General features: G+C 38.9%; 1 protein-coding gene across 10 annotated transcripts in view; it reads left to right on the top strand.

The window, feature by feature from the left end:
* Positions 1-22,471, top strand: part of SOX6 (SRY-box transcription factor 6) — a 337,876-nt gene that overhangs the window by 229,469 nt on the left and 85,936 nt on the right. For 7 of the 10 annotated variants that reach the window (XM_035890952.1, XM_035890951.1, XM_035890947.1 and 4 more), the window contains 2 exons: positions 9,702-9,825; positions 18,541-18,620. In XM_035890952.1, coding sequence (XP_035746845.1) covers positions 9,702-9,825; positions 18,541-18,620 — 204 coding nt within the window. The remainder of the gene's footprint in view (positions 1-9,701; positions 9,826-18,540; positions 18,621-22,471) is intronic. The other 3 variants (XM_035890948.1, XM_035890957.1, XM_009635423.2) reach the window with 1 other exon arrangement.

Raw genomic sequence — 22,471 nt, 5'->3', positions numbered from 1 at the left:
CATTAAAAAAAAAAAAAAAAAAAAAAGGGGTGGTAGAGGAGAAGGAAAAAGAAAAGAAAGAAATCACAGTGGATGTTTTCCAGGAGGGAACATGCTATGCTGTGTAAAGGGGGCTAGTGTAACAAGAAGTCATCTATTCTTGATTTCTTTAGACAGCTAGAGCTTTGTGCCTTGTCTAGTTTCTACGTTTTAAAAGCTTGTTCTGTGTAGCAGAAATAATACAATAAATGGGTTTAACCACATTTGTCTCAGCTAGACAGTCTGCTTTGTCAAAGATTGCTGGTACAACATAAACAAATTATGTGTTTGTAGTGCTTTTCAATGAAAGCCTATCTAACAGAGCGGAGATTGTGTTTCGGCAGCTGTAGATTTAATCTCCTACCTGTCAGTTAAAGCAGGCATTTCCTGAGCAGATAAGGCCTGGCTGCGGAGGGGGGGGCAGCCACAGCTGGACAAAGGGCCGTTGTTATTGCCCCCTGATTCTATGTAGATTTGCCCGTGCATTTCATCACACCAGCTCCAGCACGGTAGGGTTGCAGAGGAGCCAGCCCTTCGCCGCAGGTTCGGCAGGCAGAGAGAAAGGGAATTGCAGCACAGCTTTGTGCTGTTGACTCCCGCCAACTGGCATGAGCAAACTGAAGAAAATATCCCAACTTTGAAAGCAGCGTCACTCGAACGTGAGGGCGATCGTAGGATTCATGGCAAGGATCTATTTGCAAGCCGAAAGCGCGCTTTAAATAACATCGGAGTTCTGACAAATTGGGGAAAGCCAGAAAATGGGAAGATTGGCATTCCTTCTTGAATATCAGGATCCTCTGCAGAAAAGGCAGCACAGCAGTGTGGATTTATGTCTGAAGTATAGCTGTTGCTGGAATTCTAACACCCACACTTGGATAGGAAATACCTAATGCTCATTTTAAATATGAGTTTCCTGGTTTTCTGCCTTATTTTACCTTTTTAATGGTTTTGTTCTTTCAAAATGTTTTTGTAGATGAATCATAAATGCTGTAGAAAGTCGAGGAGCCAATATAACTGATTTGAGCCAGACACAGTTGGCGTAGGAAGGAAGCAGGCTGTGTGCATGTCGCTGGTAGTCCAGAAACTCTCTGTTGCTTGCTCCCCAGTCTGCAATAATTACTGTATACCTAGCGGTGGCAAGCACCTCAGTCATACTGTGCAAACACACTGTTTCTTGGAGCCTTTTCTGAGTAAAGATGGTCAGGTTGTGTCAAAATCTGAGGAATCCTAGGAAGAGATGGAACAAATTAATTTTTGCATGCAATCAGTATTCTGATTTGACTTTGATCTCTAGACACAGGAGTTTTCTGCATTAAACTAGTTCTCCACATAATTGCCTTTGATAACCCTTTGTGTTTCGATCTAAATGCTCCATAAATATCATGTGATTTCTGGAAGTTATCTAGGTTACTATTCTGCATTAAATCTCTTTCAGAGGTATACAGAAGCAGGAATATTCTCACTAGATTTGAATACCTCCTTTTGGGCTCGTCTCTCGAATATTATCCATTTAGGCTCGAGGAATAATATTAACGCTTGTCTCTATAATAACAGAGAGTAAATTCCCAGAAGAATAGAGGAAATAATCAGCTGTAGGACTAGGTGGGATGGGAAAGGTGTCTCCTTTTTGCACCTGTGACTCACCTCTGCCCTTGTATCCTGCCAGTATGCAAGTGTTCAAGGGCTAAGCTGTGTAGCACGGGCGCCTACCTGCTCAAAAGCTGCCTCATTCTGGTCTTTCAAGAGAGTGTGTCCCTCATTAGCCGTAGCTCTGCACTTTGGGTAGCTCTTTATTCAGTTGTGCGGTGAGGTGTAAAGGTTACAAGCAGCAGATTACAGTGGAATTGGTTTATATCCACTATGCGTAGTCACTTCTGTGAGCGGAAAAGAAATCAAGGCCTCTTTGAGGGTCCTCCTGCGTAAACTGTAGATGTAATACCGTCCTCTGAACGGGTCTTGGAGCTTGAATTAATTAATAATTGTAAAGTATTCAAAATCTTGAAGAGCTTATATAGTTACAATACGATATAGTTACAAATCTTGGAAGGTCAGTGAAAATACAGAAAGCTTTAAAACCAGTATGCTGATCAGGAAGAATATCTTCCCGTAGCGAAGTAAACGGCAGAACTCCTGTTAGCATTAGTGATTGCTGGGTTTCAGATATATTCTGCATTTGTTTAACATAATAGAAAACCCCCAACCTGTTCTTTTCTTGTGCCTTTTTTACCTCTATAGTGCAGAAGGAGTTTTGATCAGAGGCATTGAAAGATGTTTCTGGTTTTGTTCCCACTTGGGCTGGAGCTACTCGTTCAAGACAATCCTTCCTTTAGCAATCGTCAGTGTTGTGGCATTAGATGATTTTTCATACTGTACACAAGCCCTTCTACTGAGGGAATTAATTTCATGTTAATAACTAGTGATGGTGACTATTCAAAAAAAGAACTCTGTCTTGAAAGGAAGTGGGGGGAAAACTCTGCTTGAAAGCACCAATATGAAATGCAAATTTTAAAGCATCTCTTGCTCTAAATTTTCCTATCAACAGGAAATTTCAATGTGCTCCAAAAAATCTTGCACATTTTGCTATCACCATAAAAACATAAACTAATAAGGAATTTCTGACATAATTTATATTTAGATTTGAGCTCAAGTAATGGAGCTTCCGTATATAAAATATCAACAAGTATCATTAGGCTGCAATATTTTTCTTATTTTGGCACGAATAAGACAAGGTGCAAATGAGAAACATACATCTTCACTAGTCTTTGGAAATATCTGAAATAATTGACTTGCTCAGTCTTCTGTGATGGCTTGGTGACCACTAACTGTGACAATTTGCATAATAGTCAACTCTTCACTTCTGCAGAGATAACTGTTTGTATCTGATTAAAATTAGGACTGTTTTAGTTCTCTTGACTTTTCCAGAAGTTGCAGAAATAGAGATTTGCTGTTATGCTTTAACCAAACAAATGCACACATGGGGATAACAATATGCTGAGTTTATGCAGATTTTACAACACAAATCTGAATAAAATACCCACTAATAGACCCTTAAGGAGTAATAAACACACATGAATTTTCCTTAGTTGCACTTTAAAGTGATTTTAACATACTACTAGACCTTAACAATAATATTTAATTGACAAGATTATGCATCTGTATGGATTGAAAAGGTGGTAGATCTCTAATTCCAAATGAACTATAAATTCACTTTTGCATAACATGTTTTATTTATTTCTCTATAGCAGAGATGTTCTCCATCCCTCCTAGTGTGAGTTTCTTAAAATACAGACAATTTAAATAGATTTAATTACCATTTATCATACTCTTAACTTCATGAGATCATATTTAGTTGAATTCTGTATTTCCAGGTAGTCAAGGAGCTAGATAAAAACGGGGCAATACAATAAGAAGCTAATAGAAATGAAATGAGAGCTAGTGTTTAAAACTATTCTGTTTTCAGTGTGCTTGCTAGTATTTTTCTGTTATTCCTGTCTTTATTTCCCAAGTAGATAGCATTCAAGTTTACTTAATTTAAAGTTTCAAAGTAGTGAGGAAGAAATAATAAAAAAATAAGGATGCTCTGTTTCGCTCTATGATCATGGCTGCAATTTTCACATTAATGTTGTGGTGGCTGCAGTAGACTTAAATCTCCAAATCATGCTGAACCATTGGACAAATGGAAAAAAAGGTAGGGAAAAAGAAAGAAAATAGCAGTTACAATCCATTTACAAATTCAGTAGTGGGCTACGTATTTTTCATAGTATATCCCATATGAAATGTTCTCACTTTGCAAGTCTATGGTATCTTTTTTTACAGTTTATTTGCCAACACTTCCCCTGGGATCTCATTGGCAGACATTTTCTTTGTGGCTCATGTACTTTCACTGAGAGGAAATATTTTTCAATTAGACTGTAGATAATTAGATGGCAGATAAATTAGAACATAATATACCTCCCTATATAGATATAGCTCCAGTGATTCTATATTGCTAACAGGAGCAGAAAGTAGTCTCTGAATAATTTTCAGTGTGGGAGCTATGTCAATTCGATTTTTGGTGTCTCAGCTATGATGTGGTGCCTGCATGATCATTTTTGGTCTGTTGGAGCCCACCTTTCTTCATTTGGCGTTCCTCCTCGCGCAGAGTCACAGTTGCTTCCCTGAGTTTATTTATGCTACAGGGGCTTTCTTGCTTAAGTGTTTGGGTCCACTCTCACAAACTATCTTTACATTAGAGAATGTCAGGCATTGATGGCACATTAATATGAAGCCTTGAGAGTTCATCGGTTACGTGTCTGAGCTCGGAACAAAAGGCCCAGCCACCACTCACACACAAAGTAGCCAGGTCTTTTATAACTGAACCGGTCAGTTAACCCAGCCTTACAGTCGCTGTGCTTCATCAGAACAGCACAAATCAAATAGCCAGACCATTCACTTATAGCCAGAGACCTTTTTTTTTTTTTCAGTACAGTTTTTCTGCAGGTTTTCTAAACAGATCATTTTTGGGACCAGAAAAGGGCTCAGTCATGGCGCAATTTCATTACAATATTTGCAGAGTTGGGGAGGACATTTGGGCCTAAACATCCAAAAATCTTAGCACATAGCCGCTTTTAAGCATTTAAGCAGTCCCACTGACTTTCATATATATGAGTTTTCATAGAAGTCCCTACTTCTTCATACAACATGGTGTTTGCTTTCTTGCAGAGTCACCAAAATGACCTAATCAAAATGAAATTCAAACGAATAAAGCTTCATATATTTCTTCTCTTTACAGATAACAACAAAACCCAACACTAGTTATTGAAATAAATAAAATTGCAATGGTGGTATGAAAATAATCGTGCCATGTATTGTATGCAGACTATTTTAAATGAAGATGAGGTAAATACATATAATATGCAGGGTATTCAAAAACTTGCACTAATAGTACTGGGGCACAAACACCGCTTTCAGTGCCATTAAGATTTTTAAAATGAATCAACCCAAAATGTAACCTGTTGAGCTATCAGTTATAGCCATTATATTCTACCATATAGACACTTATTTTGAGCATTCTGAATATTTACTTTCTTATTGATCACTGCCATCAGCTGGGAAATTCTTCTGTTACACTGCAGTTTGTAAATGAGAGAGTAGAAAATTTCAAACACATTTTTACTATGGAAATTAAAAGCTTCATGGCTGCATAGACAGGTTAAAGCTGTAGTCTGGCTGTACCAACTATTCAAGAATTTAATAATCTTTAAGCAGAAATTCAAGTTTTTAAACTATGAAAAGTTGAAGCCTGCCTGTGAATGAATTAGGTTCTCCCAGAGGCTACAACATCACAAGGACAAAAGGTACAGTGCATCCTATAGTAAAGACAAAAAAAAAGTCAATTTAGTAAATTCAAAGGTTGGTTTCTCAGGTAACGTGCATTGGAGCAGCCTGTTAGATTCACTACAAATCTCAGGATTTCTGTGAGTTGAGAAGAGGGTCCAGAGATTTTATTGGTGGAAGAAGTGGGGCCCAATGGTTTTAATAGTGATATTGGATCGTTCTAGGCAATTAGAGAGTATTTAGCCTATCATGCTCTTTTGTACTAGTGCTACTTGTAATTAAAAAAATGAAGCTTTAAGAAAGGGATAAAATATTCTAAAGGTTGTGCATGCTATCTCTCAAAAAGATGGCACTTAATTCTCCCCTGTACTGAAGTAAACTGCACAACAGAGATGCAACTTGTAAGTTTGATCTTGAAAAGTTTGCAAGGAATTCAGTTGCCATTATAGGGTGGGATTTACTTCTGCTCTTGAAATGTGCGATCATCGCAGCTGAGCAGAAATGTGTGAGCTGCCTTTTTGCTTGCACTGCTGCCATCCTTTTCTCTGAATGCCTTTACTTCTCTAGCTGCAAGGTTAGCTGTTGTACAGGCAGCTTTGGTTTTTAAAGACGAGACCCTTCCTATTCCTTAGCCTCATTAAATGTTCTGCGTTCCTTATCCCAAAGAGGCAGATAATTTTCATTCAAAGCATTATTTTTGTATGATGTATCACTTTGGCTTCCCTTTCCCAGGCACAACACTAACTGTCAATGGCTTTTTAACAAGGAGTATTGTCCAGCCAACTTCTGGGACTAGCATTCACGTGGCTGTGGGACAAAGCACTGCAGATTTGCCCAGTTTATCAAACGGGCCACCAGCTTTTATTATTTCAGGGAGAATCAAATTGGAAGTTGCTTCTTGAACTAATCAGGGCTGATTTGCTCTAAAGTTGCTTCCTGACTTAGATCTCAGGCAAGGAAGTGCTGTAATCAGTTCCCAAGGGCCGTCAGAGTTGCAATGGGATATTAAAGGAATGGTACACTACCTTTTAAGAGTTCCCTAATCTTGGCAGCTTCTCATGTTTAACACAGTTAAACCTGAGCTTGTTGTATAGAAACAGAGATTAATTTTATGAGGTAGCTTTATATAAGAGATGATTTTACTTGAGGTTGTAGAACTGAATTTTGGAAAGAATACACTCAGGTTTCCTCCAGGGTTTGTACAGTTCACTTAAAGATATAGCCTGCCAGAATTGTTCAGAACCAAACATGCACTACCCGTCACAGAGAAAGAAAAAAAAAAAAAAGAAATTCTTCATGAAAGAGAAAATGAGTCCCCCTGAGTGTCACTGTTTGCATATTAGCCCCTAGTATGGGCTCTGCCAAGTTACTCTCTGACTGACTGCTGCAGATGCTCTTTCTCAAGTATTCTGAGTGAGATCTTTAGTGCAAGTCTTCGGGGACAAACAATAGCACCTGTTCCTCACAAGATAGCAGCCCAGTTAGTCCATTCATGTATCTTTAATGAAGCTCTGGGGCAGATGGCAAAAAATGGCATCATCAACAACTTAGCACAGAGGAGACAAAAGGGGAAAGCGCCGATCCAACAATACGCTATTTTTACGAATGGGAAGAGACAGAGTCGGAGTGTTTCTCGGGCATCTGCTACAGTCTTGGTTTTCAGAAAGACCTGAGGAACATCTCAGCAATTAAAATTTCTGGGCATGTAGCCGATTTTATGAAGTATGACAATCAACACCTCCTCCCAGTTTCTCCCCCCTCAGTAAAATCAAAATAATAATAATAATAAAATCCTCAGGAAAAAAAAATGTCAAAAATTAAGGTGTCTACTCGGTTTTTGGCATTCGCTTTACATCTTTATTAACTCAGTGATCAGTGATACTTGTACATTCTCTTCCTTTTTAATGCTTATTTCTGCTTTTCAGTTGACCTGTGCTGAAAATCGACACCTAGGTATATAATAATTCTGGGTGAAACCAACATTGACTTAGGAATAGTATTTAACATGTGCCAGAGGAAAGACCCATGGGAGGGAATGCTTGGTCTTCAGTATGAGCTTTTTTTAATCTGTATAACTCTCTTAAGTGTAAACTCAAACTTACGTTCTAAATGTAAGCCACCTTTAGCCAAAGTTACATCGATTTATATAGGCTGAGGACCTGATCCAGCATTCAGAGCAGTATTTCAAGGAAGAATAGCAGATAGCCAGAACATGCGATGGTAATTCCCCACACTTACAGAATCGCTTTTATTTGAGAATTTAAAACAAAATCTTTTTTAATATGGTGGAGTGAATCCAACTCTACTAGGATTACATTGGGAAGAGGCTTATGAAATAACCGTTGCAGGATTTGGCCCTAATGATGTGTTTCAAATGGTTTTTGTGATGCTACGGTGAGAAATATTGCTATGGGTAGGTGTGCACTGTCACACTAACCACAGTACTCTGATCTCTTCTACCTTGTGTTGACGTCCTGTACCTTTGCAGCCCCATGGAAATACTTTCTGCGCTTGATGATTGAAAGGGGTATTTCTTCAGCCTTGGGTCCATTTGATTAGACTGTAGTTGGGAACTACTGGAAATGATTGTGGACTGTATTGTGTTGAATTCCTTCCAATATATCCTATAGTTCTTTCTGTCAGAATAAGCCTGTGGTTTTCATTTGCTGTGCTCCTGTAGAGCCAGTGTAAAGGAACACCACGCAGCAAAACTAGCACCATTTTATCAGAGGTAAATGCCTGTGCAGGGCACATGGGGATCGACTCCAATCTAACCAAGTTTAACTCATATCCTAAAATGCACAGCCAGGCTTACCTCAGCTAAAACGAGAGAAATAGCTGCTCAAAGCTAGTTTCTTTCACGCCCCAGTGCCATAGCAGTAATTGCACAAAGACCTTTTTATTATAAGTTGATTTTCCTGAGGAATGGATTCAAAAAAATACTGTAAAGTGTTTATTTTTTGCTTGACCTTTATTAACCTACATCTTAGGGCTTTCCCAAGAGAAGAGTTGTTGGTAAATTAACCCTCATAGACACACACAGTAGCATTTCTGCACTGCATCAATGGTTGTGAAAGTAATGGGGATATGACAAGAAAATTTGGCACTATTTAAACAATGTCATAGGTCAACATATGGGATTTGACCAAAAAAAGTTTTTTAGGAATTAAATGAAAAAAAAATTGCTTGAAGTGTACTTTAACTTTTTAATAGTATTTAATGCCACCGATTTATGGTAGGATGAGGGCAGATTTTTTTTTTTTCTGCCTAAACCCCCAATTTCTTCCTACATTTACTAGCTTTGATATATAAACCATTATATGTTTGCTTAACTACTAATCAGAAAAACCATAGTCAAACCCTTGGGTACTTCTGGGGTTAAGGAATGATGGATAAAAACTCTTTGTGATCCTAGCCACTGTCTCTGAAACACATGCAGCATAAATTAAGGATCTAGGAAATTAACATGTGGATTTAACAGACACGCTTCTGTCCCATCTCCCGTTTTCTATATGTTGAATACAAATGCTGGTATAAGGTGAAGAATTTTTTGCTTTTGCATGTTTGTGTTTTTTGATATATTTATTAAGGTCAAATTAAATTTGATATAGTAAGTTTTATTCTGAAATGGTCTCTGAATACAGCTCCATAATTACCAAGCTGCATGATAGTGCATAAAGCTATAAAACTGCTTAGACAGACAAGCAATTTGTATGTTATAGTGAGGTGTGTATGGCAAAGGATGTTAGTTTAATTGGGAGTCAGGACATTGGAGCCTTAAATCTTAAGAGCTGGGGTGTTGACTAGAAGACTAATACTGTGGTGAGATTTTGAAATAACATACCTGAGTTGTTGGTATATATATATGACCAACACAATGTTGTAAGATCTCAGAATTAAAATTAGCCTAAGGATACTAAAAATTGAACATCAAAGTAGCTACTGTAGTGTTAGGTAACTTCTTAAATGCTTGTCACTCTGCTGTTTGTGACCAAAGATGAGAAAGCTTGTGAAAAATTAATAGAAATACGTACCACTGTTCTTTTTAAAGAACCTATGGTATATTGAAAAGGTTTTGTACCTTTTAGCTTGTGCCAGGACAGGGAATATTAATTTAAAAAAAAGAAATAAATAGAGAACCAGGAAGAAGTAGGGAAACGTGCAGTTCACTGGGACTGTTACACCTTTGACACTGAGGGAAAACAATGTTAGCGAGGGCTTTGATGTGATAATGTGGAATTGGCAGGGATTACATTAAGGCGAAGGTTCTGCGGGACTGTGTGAACACAAGAACACTATCAGTACTGGAGAAATACCTGTCAAGACAAATTTGTGCTATTTCTGATCAGAGGCTCTCTTCTGTTTAGCAGGTTCAGGGTCACATGCCTCCGCTCATGATCCCAATTTTTCCACACGACCAGCGGACGCTGGCAGCGGCTGCTGCAGCCCAGCAGGGATTCCTCTTCCCCCCAGGAATAACTTACAAGCCAGGTAAGCTGACAGGGATGTGAAGCTATTTAACATTTTAAGATATTAACTGCAGCTTCCTGTGTGATCTGTCTCATATAGATGATGTTACACAACAGGCATAGCTGGTTGGAAATAATGTGGAGTTTTGCAACTCCACTTGAAAAAAGCCTTCTGGTTTGAAGGAGGCGGATGGAATATTGGTTGTTGAACATCATGATTTCTTTTTACCTTTATTTCCCACAATATCATTTGCTCTAAATGTATTGCCCCACTCGCTTAGCAGTTTGCATATGGTCTGCCCCGTGTCATTTTACAAAGGCTATGTATCTTTAATTAATTCTGTTATCTTCAGTATACTTGTATTTTGTGCCAAAGTTCTTACTCTTAATTAGTGATAAAAGTCAGAGGAAGTCTAATTTAATTAGCAGGCTTCAAATGGGCAACTTTTTGTTTGATTTCAATCTGAATAATAAAAGGTTTCAGTAGTTCAATCCCAGTCATCATTCAGACTCCTAACAGGTCACATAACCTTGCAGTGAAATATGTTTTGAGATGATTTAGCAAATGTTATGATTTCTTTCTTTTTTCCTCCGAGTTTACAGGACTCCTGGGGAATTCAATTAGGGATATAATGGTTTGAAGCTACTTTCAGAGCCTCCTTGTAAACAGGGCTTTAAATGTTTAAAGACACGTTGCCAAAGGAATTCAATGTAGGAAGATAGTTAAGTAAATAAAAGTCAACCTTATTTTCATTTGTACATTCTTTGTAAGTGACCTCAGTCCAGAAGCAGCAACCTTATTTTGCTCATTAATAGTATTCCCTGTCAAGCTGCCTTTCGCATATTAACCTGATAACTAATAGCTACAAAACATAAATACCCGTTTCTTTTTTTGACATTAAATATGAAATATACAAAGTAAAGCATTGATCCTGCTCCCACTGATGTTAGTGGTGGTTTTGCTGTTGACTGCAGCAGGAGCAGGGTCAAATCCAAAGTAAAGCCTCATAATAGATGATGTAAACAGCATACTAATTAAAAGCCAGGTTGAACCTAAAATCTTTTCTAGCAAGTTTACTTAATATTAGATGAAGTGAGGCCAAACAGGATTTCAGCAAGCATTTCCGTTTGTCCCACTCCCTTCTGTCTCTTTAGTCTAGAGACATTCCTCTTTAAACACAGAATCTTTGTCCAGTTATTATCTTATTTTCAGGTTTAGAAATCCCAAAGTTCTCTTCCAATTTGACAAACTGGCACACTGTGTGCAGGAACCAATTAATGGAGCTCTGAAAGGCAGCTGGCTCTAGATGGCACAGGATGATGGTTATTCACACACATCACCACCTCACGACAGTTGGGGACCAAAGTAAAGAATATTTTGTCTCCAAAGACATAAGAGTTGCCAGTTTTGGAAATTGTCTGCGACACCCTGGCTAATAACCTTTTTTCTCACAGACAAGAGAAAGCATGTGCTTTAGTTTCCTTGCTTTTCCCATTTTAATCTGAGATGCTTTCTGAATAATGACTATTAATGATTAAGTTGCTGGTTGTGCTTCCCCCTGAAAGGTGATATGTCAAATCACATCGTGTTGATTTTGGCTCTTTAGGCTACTTGGTCAATAATAACGGTTGGACTTGATGATCTTAAAGGTCTTTTCCAACCTTAACGATTCTATGATTCTATGGTAATGACTCAGGAAGAAAAGTACCAGCATGATTTCCTGCACAAGAACAGATTTCTGCACTTATTCTAAAGTGTTCCTTGCAGTAGCTATTCTAACAATTCATTGAGCTTATACTGCTTTATCTGTGATCCTATTGACTTCTTAGCAGAAGGTGATACAGTTTTAGGGCATTTTTTTTACTTTCCGGAATGCAGAAAGAGAGATCTGTAACAAATATTAAAAGAATGAAGTGCAGGCAGAAATCAAGGCCTAGATATGTCGGAACACAGCTAAGCTGTTTACTGATATATTAGTGGTTTATACCCAGCTGACGCTAGTGAAGACCAGAAATCACGATGATCTGATTATACCCTGTGGCTTGAAGAAGTGAGAATGTTTATATTTTTAATATATTTATTAAATTCTGCTGCACGTGTGGCAAAGCTAGCTGGGCAGGTTAGTAGTTCCTGTTGGAGAGACATCATGATAAAAAAAATGCAGTAACTACACTTGGTATTGATTGATTCCTATTTTTGGCACTCTCGGCACAGTAGTTAAGGAATTAATGAAACTGGAGATTAAGCTACACTCTTCCATAGAGAGGGTTCTTCAAAGTCATTTCTGAGGAATATTTATGAACTTGACTGCTACTACCTGTACTCTTCTACTTTTGCGAGAGATGAAACTTTCACCTCTAGAACTGTCAGTTTAGACTTGCTCGTACTTCTGAGGAAAGGTAGGAAATGGATTAACCCTTCAGATACTTACCATTTTGGTTTTGGTTGCCTTTTTAGTTTCTATTTCATTTCACTCTAGTTTGATGTAGACAAGACGGAGTTTTGACACTGCCAGTTTTCCTTGACATGGAGAAAATACAGTGAGAGGAGTTTCAATAACAGGAGCTGTGGGAACTGAGTACTTTTGAAACTGTGTCATTTAGGGACTGTCAAATATTGTGTGCACAGTCACTTAATTTGCTTTGCCTGCAAAATGGGCTAGATATAAGCCAGCTCTGACTTGGAAGCGGTGTATCAGCACTAGCGTGACAGTGCAGCCAAGACGAGAAGTCCTGCCTTGGTGTACAAGCAGGGGTACGGTTATGTGCATGTGTCCGTGCAGGTGTATCTTCACGGGCTAAGTGGCAACCAATTTCATAGCTGTTTAGTTCGATTCCAAGATAGCAGTTACCAAGCACTGTTGCAAATCTGCACTTCACCTTTATACCTTGAAGTGAGAAAATGGCATTTGTATAGCAAAGTACTCTAGGTCATGCCCTCAGTGGAAGGACTACCAGAAGAAAGGAGAATTTGGTAGGTTCTGAGGCCCTTCCAGCACATGCCTTAGTTGCTCCTGAACTCCTGAGCTCAGAAAGTCATTATGAACAGAAAACTTGAGGAATTACTGACATACAGCTATGATTTGTATTACAGCCTGACAGGACAGAGTTTCCTACTGCCTGGTAGGATCTATAACATCAGGCAGCTGTAGCCCTCCGCCCCATATTTTGGAGCTCTAGGAGGTGAAACAGGCCAAAATTAGCAAGTGCTGATGACAAGTAATAATTACATTAGAAAAAAAATCCCCAAAGTCCCATGCTTCCTTATGTATCTCAAAGTCATGTAATATAATTTTCCGGCATGGTAAGTACTAATTGAGAAATCAGAGCTGCATAGACCACCTAATTAATTTTTTATACATATTTCAGTATTTATACTGTATACTGGATTAATTAAAACTTTAGGGCGCTGTGCATCTCAAATGACTGTTGTGACTATTGACCTGCAGGCGCTTGACGAGCCTTGTAGAGTACCTGGTTGTGGGGGTTGCCACTTATTCCAGTGGGAAGCTGAGAGTGGCAGCTGTTAGGAAGCTAATACTTGCCCAGAGATGCTACACAGTTAATATAATTATTTTGCATTCCAAGTACAGCAAAGCAACTGCGCTGGCCTTCTGACTGTGACCACTATACTTACTCCTTGGAACCGGTGGGTAACATAAGTACCATTATACCTCCTCTCCCAGTGCAAATTTCCCTTCACTGAACCAACCACATGCATTCAGGAAAAGTTAGCGGGCTGGAGTATTCTTGAATGTGATTAGCGTGTCCGCATTAGTACCGTGGGTCAAGGGGAGAAGACGGTGAGTGGGATAAGGAGGAAGACGGTTCCCTCCTCCATCTTGCAGTGCCTAAGGTATTACTTCCTTTAAGTTTTGTGTCTAAGAGAGAATGGGGAACTAGGATGATGACAGGGTAAAGATACAGAGTAATGCTGGGCAGGAGCCAGTCCATACTTTGAGCAGTGCTCAAGCAGAGCTATGGTTTGCTCTGAGCAGAGAGTGGGAGGGCTGCTCTCCATGCTGGCTGCATGATGGCAGTCCATGTGATTTGGACATGAATGACCACTTTTGCTTGATAGTCATCTGCAAATATTTTGTATTATATCAGTTCTTTATCAGATGTGGAAAGTGTCTCTGAAAAAGATTATTGAAAATAGAGACATTGAGGTATGGAGATTGTAAACCTCTATTTAAAAGGGTGCTGTGTATTTTCAAAGCGTTTCTTCATATTTCATACATAAAATACATAAAGACCATGATTGGAATGGCTAAGAAACAACTACTGTCTGCCTACCTAAGTCATTCTGCTTTATACACAAAAATAATTTACAAGAGTTTTTGCTATGCTAGCAACGCAATGCAATGTGAAAATGGAGGCGGTTTTCCTAGGCTGGTGAGAAACGGAGCCAACATTTTGGCCTGGTTCTGTTCCTACTTGCACTGGGGCAAATCAACAGTAACTCCTTTGAAATCAATGAAAGTAAAATTAGGTAAAACACGACAAACAAAACTGTCAGGCTTATTGTCATCTGGCTGGACCTCAGAACATTCCAATACTGTGAGATATTTGTCATCAAACTAATTAAACTCCTTGATTACAGTAGCTAATCCACATAACTAACACTGCCTTGGATCTGCTGGATTTCACTGATATCCATCATTGCAGTTTCCATTTGGAACAGGCCTTTCAGAAGTTTTTCCTAAGGTGGTTTAAATTTTACATAGCACAGTACTCTATTTTCAGTAGGCTGCTGTTCCTCTTGGCAGGTGAGAACAGAAAGTGTACATCAAATCATCTGTGTACTGAGTTGGCCGTGTATCTTTGCGTGGCAGAGGCACTGCATGAGTCTTGTTTCTAATGGAAATTCCCCAGGACTGAGTTAAAGTCTGTCATGTGTTCTCTGTTGGGTTTTACTAGTTGGAACAAAGAATCCGTAACCTCAGGATTTGTTGTAGCAATCCATATGTGCCTCACTCCTAAATGTTGAGGTAAGAGCTGGAAGTGATAGTAGGCAGCTGAATATTTTTAGCTGGGGTTTTGCACTGAAGTTCTTTACCCACAGGCAGGCAATTGCTGGGGCAACTGATTTTGCTGCGGCATGAGGGTGGCGATAAGGCGGTGTTGTGGCAAATGCTGCTCAGAACAAAGGCAGAACTGAAGTAGCGTCATTGGACAGAGCTGTTCCATAGTATTGCCTTAGCCAGTTACCTCTATTAACATCTTCCTCAATCCTGATGCCGCTGCGCAAACAAAAGGCATGCCCTGTGCAGGAATACTGCAGGAGTGGGCATCGTATCCTTGCTGTATCCCAACAACACTCTGAGGAGAGGTACGCTTTCCTCAGCCTGTTCGTTATGCCTGGGGGGGGTAGGGCCCTGGAATTTGTGAACTCTCACGTCTCTTCCAACTCTGTCTCCTGTTATTCTGCGATTCCACGTGGAGAGTGTGCAGGTGGCAGTTTGAGATCCATGCATGAAGAGACAGATTTTGAGTTACAATCCCAAAATGCGGAGACCATCATCAAACTGAAAGCTTTGTAAATCAGATGAGGAGAGTGAGCTTGTCTTAGGAAAGATGGGTAATAAAGCAACACTTTCCCCCTACCCTGAGTCTCACAAGAGCCAGACATCCTTCTTCCCTTGCAGCTCACAAAGCCTTGATCTGGAAAGTAAGTCCATGCATCCTATAAATGAAGTCCACTAAGCTTCATTGCTTCATCCAAGACAAAAAGAAACATTTATATTATTTCTGTGTAGAATAGCAGAGTACAATTGCTCGCTGCTTTTATTCATTTGGAAATGTTGCTCAACCTGACAAATGAAACAGAAGTCTGGCATACTTTTCCATGGCTTGTAAACACCAATTTATATATAAACAACAGCAGCCAAATGTAAATAGACAATCAGCACAGCAAGGAGATTGAAGAGATCAGTTTGCAAAACATGACAGATTTTCTTCTTTCGGCATTCTTCTCACTCCTGGTTATCAAAGGCCAGCACACACCGGTACCTAAAGCAGACCTGTTTGAACATGTTCTGCTGCCTTTTGTACCAATTTAAAAGAATGGATCCTCATGCAAGCATTCCAAATTGAGAAACACATTTAAAAAAAAAAAAAAATCACTACAATGCATTGACTGATTTCTTTCCAAGACAGCTACGGAGAAGCTTCTTGATCCATTCCTGCACTGACAAAATGAGAGGGGGGGGAAATAGGTACCTTCTGTAATTAAAAATTAAACCCAGTCCATTCCCTGCGTGCTTAGTTTCCTCAAGGGAGAAAAAAGTACCTTTGCCCTGCCTTTACGGCGCGGTGTCAGCAGAGCACTCCAGAGCTGGAAGAGTATTCATTTTTGTGCTCAGCACAAGGATACTGCTAACATACCAGGACTTAGCCATAATTTAACGTGTTAAAATGAGGGTGCCTTATGTTTTAATAACAAATACATGGCATAACTATAAAATTATTTTTCCCATAACAAAGGAAAGAACTGTAGCCAGCAGGTGAGCCAGGGAACACTACAGGGTGTGGTAGAGAGACTGTGAAATTAACTGCGAAGCAAAAAACTGTGTGTGTGTGTGTGTGCACACGTGTGTGTGTGTGTGTGTGTGTGTGTAAAATATCCGGCTATTTCAAACCATAGGAGCATGACAGCTGTGAAAAAGGAGTGCCGCAGGGAATTCTTTTAGAGTTTGATTTTTTTAAAAATATGTTTGACATGGAAAATGTTTTAGTACAAATAAAGCAACTGGTATTGAACTTAAAAAGTGTATGTGGAGGGGGAGGGAGAAAGAAGAGATTGCTGTGTGGAACAGGAATGAATAATTCATGATATTTAAAGAAAGAATGCCTCCAAAATGTTCTGCAAGGCAGTCCATGCTGATAACTTGGATGGTTTTTTCCTCCCCCCATTTAAAGCATCATTAATTCAACATCTTTGTGATTTTTTTAAAACCTTGTAAGATATTTCTGAAAGGAACGTTATTTAACTTAGATTAGGATCTTATTTATTCAGATAATTTCATATAAATATCAAAGAGATGAGTAGAATTATTTAACCATAAAGAGACAGCTTTAGTACTTCAAGAAAAGGATCTAGGGGGGTTTTGTTGCTTTTTTTTTTTTTTTTTTTTAAAGAAAAAACACCCAACATCATTGCAAACTAAAATCAACCTCATGGAAGGGGGAAAATAAGAGGAGATATTTTGAACATTACTCCATAGGACATCAGTACAATATAGGGTTAGTGAATGCATTGTAGCAGAGCTCCGTATGCAATCAGAATCCAATTGTTACTGGACTGTGTACAAGCGCATACTGTGCTCAATGGGCTGATGAGGTATTAGGGATATGATGCAAAGAGACCTTGTGGATTAGACATGTACAATTTATTAAAAAAGTGAAACAACCAAACATTTAAACTGAGCTGAATACAGTAGAGGTTCAGGTGGTAAAAAGGGAGAGTTCTGAGGAATCCAGTGAGTGCAGAGACTTCAGCTATCGTTATTTATTTGAGGGGCTTGACAAAAAAAAAAAATAAATCTAACTCTTGCGATGTCCTGATTATATTATTTTGGATTTCTATATTTTCCCTCATTGCTACATTCTGGTTTCAGTGTGGAAAAGTTCATGTAAAACAGACTGATTATTGTAAATCTCCAAAATGTACAGAGGAGCAGCCTGTTAAAATGTAGCCTACAAATAGTACATAGCACTGACTTTAAATAAGAAGCTTGAGCCAAAGTGATATTCTATTAAATCATAGTTATTGTGTAATTTTTCCACCACCGTATTAATTTTTACGTTACAGATTACACTGCTAAACTATTTCAGTCTTTCTGCATTCCTTACACTGACTGAGAGTCTCAATGGCACTGGGTGATGTGTTGTTGCAGTGGCTCCGAAGTGGGAACACTGATAGGTGCTATAAGATATAACATTGCAATACTTATTCTGGATCAACAGTACCTCTCATTTTCTGGAATATTTGTAGTGCCCTCAATGCAAAGGGTGCACACCTTCAGTTTCTGGTGAACAGAACACAGACATTTCAGTGCCTGAACCTCCATGAAGCAACTGCATAATCTATCAACTTCAGTAGGGTCCCAGATCGAAGAGAAAGCTAAAATTGTATTTTGAGCTATATTTAAAAGTGATTTAATTGTATTTTTCTCTATGGCTACCTTAAGGGAGTTGTCCCAAGACAGAGAACCTCAAAGCAAAACAAGAAACAAACTCAACCTGTGTTGAGCCAGTTAGGCAGTCTTCCCAGGAAAGAGGCACTCGATGCTGAAAAGGAATCACCTTGCATTAAACAGGAGTGAAATTTCTTGGATTATAACAAATTTATCCTGCTTTAAGAAACATGTGGTGACAACAAGCTTTTTCCTCTGGGAACCAGTGGGGTTTCCTGGGGTATCTTGTCTGTGTGTCTGTGGCCTTAAGGCCCATTTTGTGCCCAAGCTTACACGCTTGATTTGAACATTTGCTTTTGAAAATGAAAATCACGAGCATCACATTTATGTTTTGCCAGTTTGCCTACCAGCTATCCGCTAACAAAAAAAGTTCCAAGGGAGCACGGCAAGTCCGTGCCCAGCGAAGCCTTTTGTTTTTGCAGATGTTTAGGCTTAGAAGGAGGGCTGTGGAGCACAGGCAATCCGAGGTCCGTGTTTGCACTTGTCTGCTGCTATTCTCTGCTCATTGTCTGAACCTGCGTGCATTGTTCTCCCGACAGGTGATAACTACCCTGTGCAGTTCATTCCATCAACAATGGCAGCTGCTGCTGCTTCTGGACTCAGCCCTTTACAGCTCCAGGTATGTGCCAGAACAAAAAAATGTGGGATCGAAGCCAACATTTTAGGGGAAAACTGCTAACCAGCTGTATGCTAAATAATAGTCTGAATGTTAAATAATTTTTTGAGCACAGCCCAGGAGGATTAACACCTTATGTACTTACAGTACTGCAAATATAGCAACGTGCGGCCAACCTTGATACTGTGAGTGAAAGACATTTTTCTGTGTGTTTTATATCGGCAGAGTTAATGGTATTTTTTTTAATTATATGACCCGTTGATGGGAGATATGTTCAAAGATCTTTTTGTACTTTATTTTCGTTTAGTCTCTCCCCTGTAGCTGCAATGCACTACCTTTAATTGGAGCCGTGAGTGTATCAAAACAAATGCGTATTATTGGGGCTTTTTCTTTTTTTTCAGACAGTGTGGTGCTGACAATACAATAAATTGCAAACTCTTTCAGCTTCTGTATTTAGGTAATCTCAACCTTCCCGTGCATTAAGCTGGTCAGATGCCAAGCGTGGTCAGGAGCCTTGGTTTGGTCATTTATTTATTTTTGGCATGAAATGTCGTGAAAGTAAGATTTATGTGCCATATTATTAGCTAGCTTTTTGTGGCAAGAAGTTTTTAATTTCACAAGAAAAGACACAACAATGTCATAAATAATGAAGAAACAGTCAAAAGCTTTCAGAGTTAAAATGTGTGGAAAGGAAGTGACAGTGAACATGAGAGGAAAGGCCATTAAAGATGCATGTAACTATTTGCAAGTAAACCTTTGAAACCCCTGTTTGGGTTAGGTTAGAGTTGGGTTCAGATGCGAAGTAGGAATAAATTGTGCATGCAGCAGCTAAGTACTGCCATGTTAATATCAAAATATCTACTTTGCTTACTCTTCTTCAATTACATCATTTTCCAGAGGGACCAGAGCAAATTAAAAATCCTCTTCTCTTTACCCAATACTGATATTCTTCTTGCCAGGCTAACTTAGGATAAGTGAGAATGGGACCAGAGCTTACTGTTCACTGATGGTCCAGAACTGGTGAAAACGACCCCTTGAGCTTATGTCTGACCTAACCTACAATCAAAATTTGAAAAGAGAACACCCTGACACTGCAGGGAAGGATCTCCCAAAAATACTTTTGAGTCATGATAGTACTATGTTAAGACTGTACTTTGGGCAGGCTTCAAACCAAAGGGGAGTTTTTCAAAAGGAAAAAAGGCAGGTATCCTTTGAAAATCTGTATTTGAATACTTACTGAAGCAAAAGTCTCATTAGCTTTAGCTGAGAAAATACTTCAGAAATTAGCTTTGTGAATAGAGAGACTATTTTTGCTACCTTTGAAATGCAGTATAACAAATAGGGAGCCCGCACAAGACTGTAAGGCAGGGAAGGGTAAAATCTGTTCAACTGCAAAAGAAACAGGATCTAAACCACAGACATTCCAGTTTCTTTTCTTTTGTAAGATCCATTTGTAGCTTGACCTACAGATCTATTTGCACATCAGCCTTGATCAGAACCTACAGCAATAGTGCAATTTCATGAATTTGCAGAAATTTTAGACTGAGCTGTTAAACATGACAAGCACAATTAGACAGAAAAGAAAACAACCAGCAAAGAAAGTGGTGCCAATAAATTCAGAAACATTTGGTTTTATTTGAATTTCACCTTTATGGGATTTCAAAACCTTTAATGTTTTATGGTCATAAGAGCTTAAGTAATAGAGTACTTAATCTTCAATTGGTGCCTGCTCATCTAATTGTCAAACTGGCTGAACTAAATTTTATTTACTCCTACTATTAATATTTTCTTTGTGTAAATTCCCTAAGTGTTCCCTAAATGAACACTTATATGGGTGTGTTTGTTGGAGGGAATTTGTTGTTATACCTGATGCGTCATCAAGACTGTTAGGGGCGTAACATGTCAGCTCATTTTTCCATCTTTGCTTCCCTCCCCCCTTTCTCTGTTTTGCTTCCTTTCTTCCATGCACCCCACCCACTTATTTATTTACGTGAATGCTGTGACCATGGTATCTGAGTATTTCCTAAGTGCTTAAAAATACTGATCACAAAACTAATCTCTGTTCCTTTCAGCCAGTGGGAGATATAGCGAATTCATTTGCAGGTTTGGTTTTGTTTCTACATGTGAGCGTGTGTGTGATATCTATGTTTGGAGAACCTGGAGAGGCAAAGCTCTTTTAGTTTAAAAAGATTTGCAGTACCTCTAACGTTTCAACTTTACCAGGGCATTATTAGTAGTTCCAAAATTATATTCCATAATCCGTATCCAGATGCAGTGGAAATGCTGCCTGTTTCAAGTTTATAATCTCTCCTCTCTTTTCACTTCTGTTTTTTTGGGATGATCGTGCTTCAGGTAGGAGCTAGCAGCAATGTTGTGTTCTCATCTTTCTGTGTGTTAGGATGACTTCTATGGAAGCTCTGAATCTAATAGCACAGAAAATAATTTACTCCCAGTTACATCATGCAACGGTAACAATTATTCCACAGAGGATGTTTCTCCAGTGGGCAATTTGTAATTAATGATTTGCCCATCTTATTCAAGCTATTTAGCACATCAGTATCAAAATGTATTTTCTCCGAATTGTATGTCTGTGTTTCATCAGTGGATTATGTACCTCCGTGAGTTAAAAAACTTTACTGAAATCATATCTGGGAGTTTCTCACATAACTGGTTTCAGTCTTGTATATATTATAAATATATAAAATAAAGATAAAATTTTAAAAAAAAAAGTTCTCTTTCAGCAACAGACCTGTTTGACCCATTTACTCTTAAGATTTTGCATCACATTGATCAGCCAGTGGTAAAATACCATTAATGTTCCGTCGTAGCTTTGAGTATCCTGAAAGAAAGCAGTAATTACTACACATTTATGACAGTCTGTGTCCTGAAGCGGTGGCTTGCTCTGCTTTGGGTTGACATCAGATAGCTTCTTTTTATCTGTATGCTGATCTCATAAGGATGGCATTGATGATTTTCTTGACAAAAAGACTTAAAACTCTGTGTTCCACATTTCCCATTGACAGCTCAGCCCCATCTCACCAGTTTTCTCAACAATTTGGCCAAGATTTAAATAATATGTATGATAGGACTGAGCCTCTTTAGGACTCTCGGTGTGAGGGAGGGTCTTGCTCATGAGGGAACAGTTCTGTAGGTATGGTCTAAGAAGAAGGACCAAGCTATTTCTGTTCACCCCTCCAGCTTCAAACAACTGTGAGTGAATCCCGTCAAATCAACCTTCTGCTAAATAGTTTACAGATATATTACCAATTACACCTGTAGCAGGTATGCATAGTGGTGTGTGAACCAGTTCTGGTGCATGTGTGTAACAAAAGTGTGTTGCTTTAATTAATCAGCGTGAGCAGTAAAACCTGTCAATAATTTTCCCTTTGCTCCTCTTTTTTATACCCAGCTTCTCTGGAGTTTCTCCCCTTTCCCGTTTCCCTGAATTTTTTCCCAAGCTGCCAAATGACTGCACTGATATTAACTGATTCTAGATATGCGTGCCCAGTAATCTTGCTAAATGAGTGAATGTGATCGTGAAATGGGTTTTCCCTGCTCTCGTGGTTCTGGTAGCAGTAACCCAGTTACTGGGAAGTCTCAGCGGGGGCAGAGGTGGCACCTACACGTCCTTGCTTTCAAACAAGGAATGGTAGTATATGGGCGTTATTGTTTAAAAAAAATCTGCCTTCATTCTTAGGTATTTCTACAAAGAGGTCTATGTGGTAAATAAGGAAATGTTGCAACTCTCTCAACCACGACTGATAAACTGTTGATAGAAATGGAAGCACTACAATGATGCTAGCTGGAGTTATTCCTAAACAAAGTGAGCTCTAGGAAAAAGAGCAAAACAAAAA

The sequence above is a fragment of the Egretta garzetta genome, unplaced genomic scaffold (genome assembly GCF_000687185.1).
Source record: "Egretta garzetta isolate BGI_Z169 unplaced genomic scaffold, ASM68718v1 scaffold133, whole genome shotgun sequence".
NCBI lineage: Eukaryota > Metazoa > Chordata > Aves > Pelecaniformes > Ardeidae > Egretta > Egretta garzetta.
The sequence above is the reverse complement of the archived record's forward strand: the minus strand, read 5'-3'. Positions and strand labels throughout refer to the sequence as shown.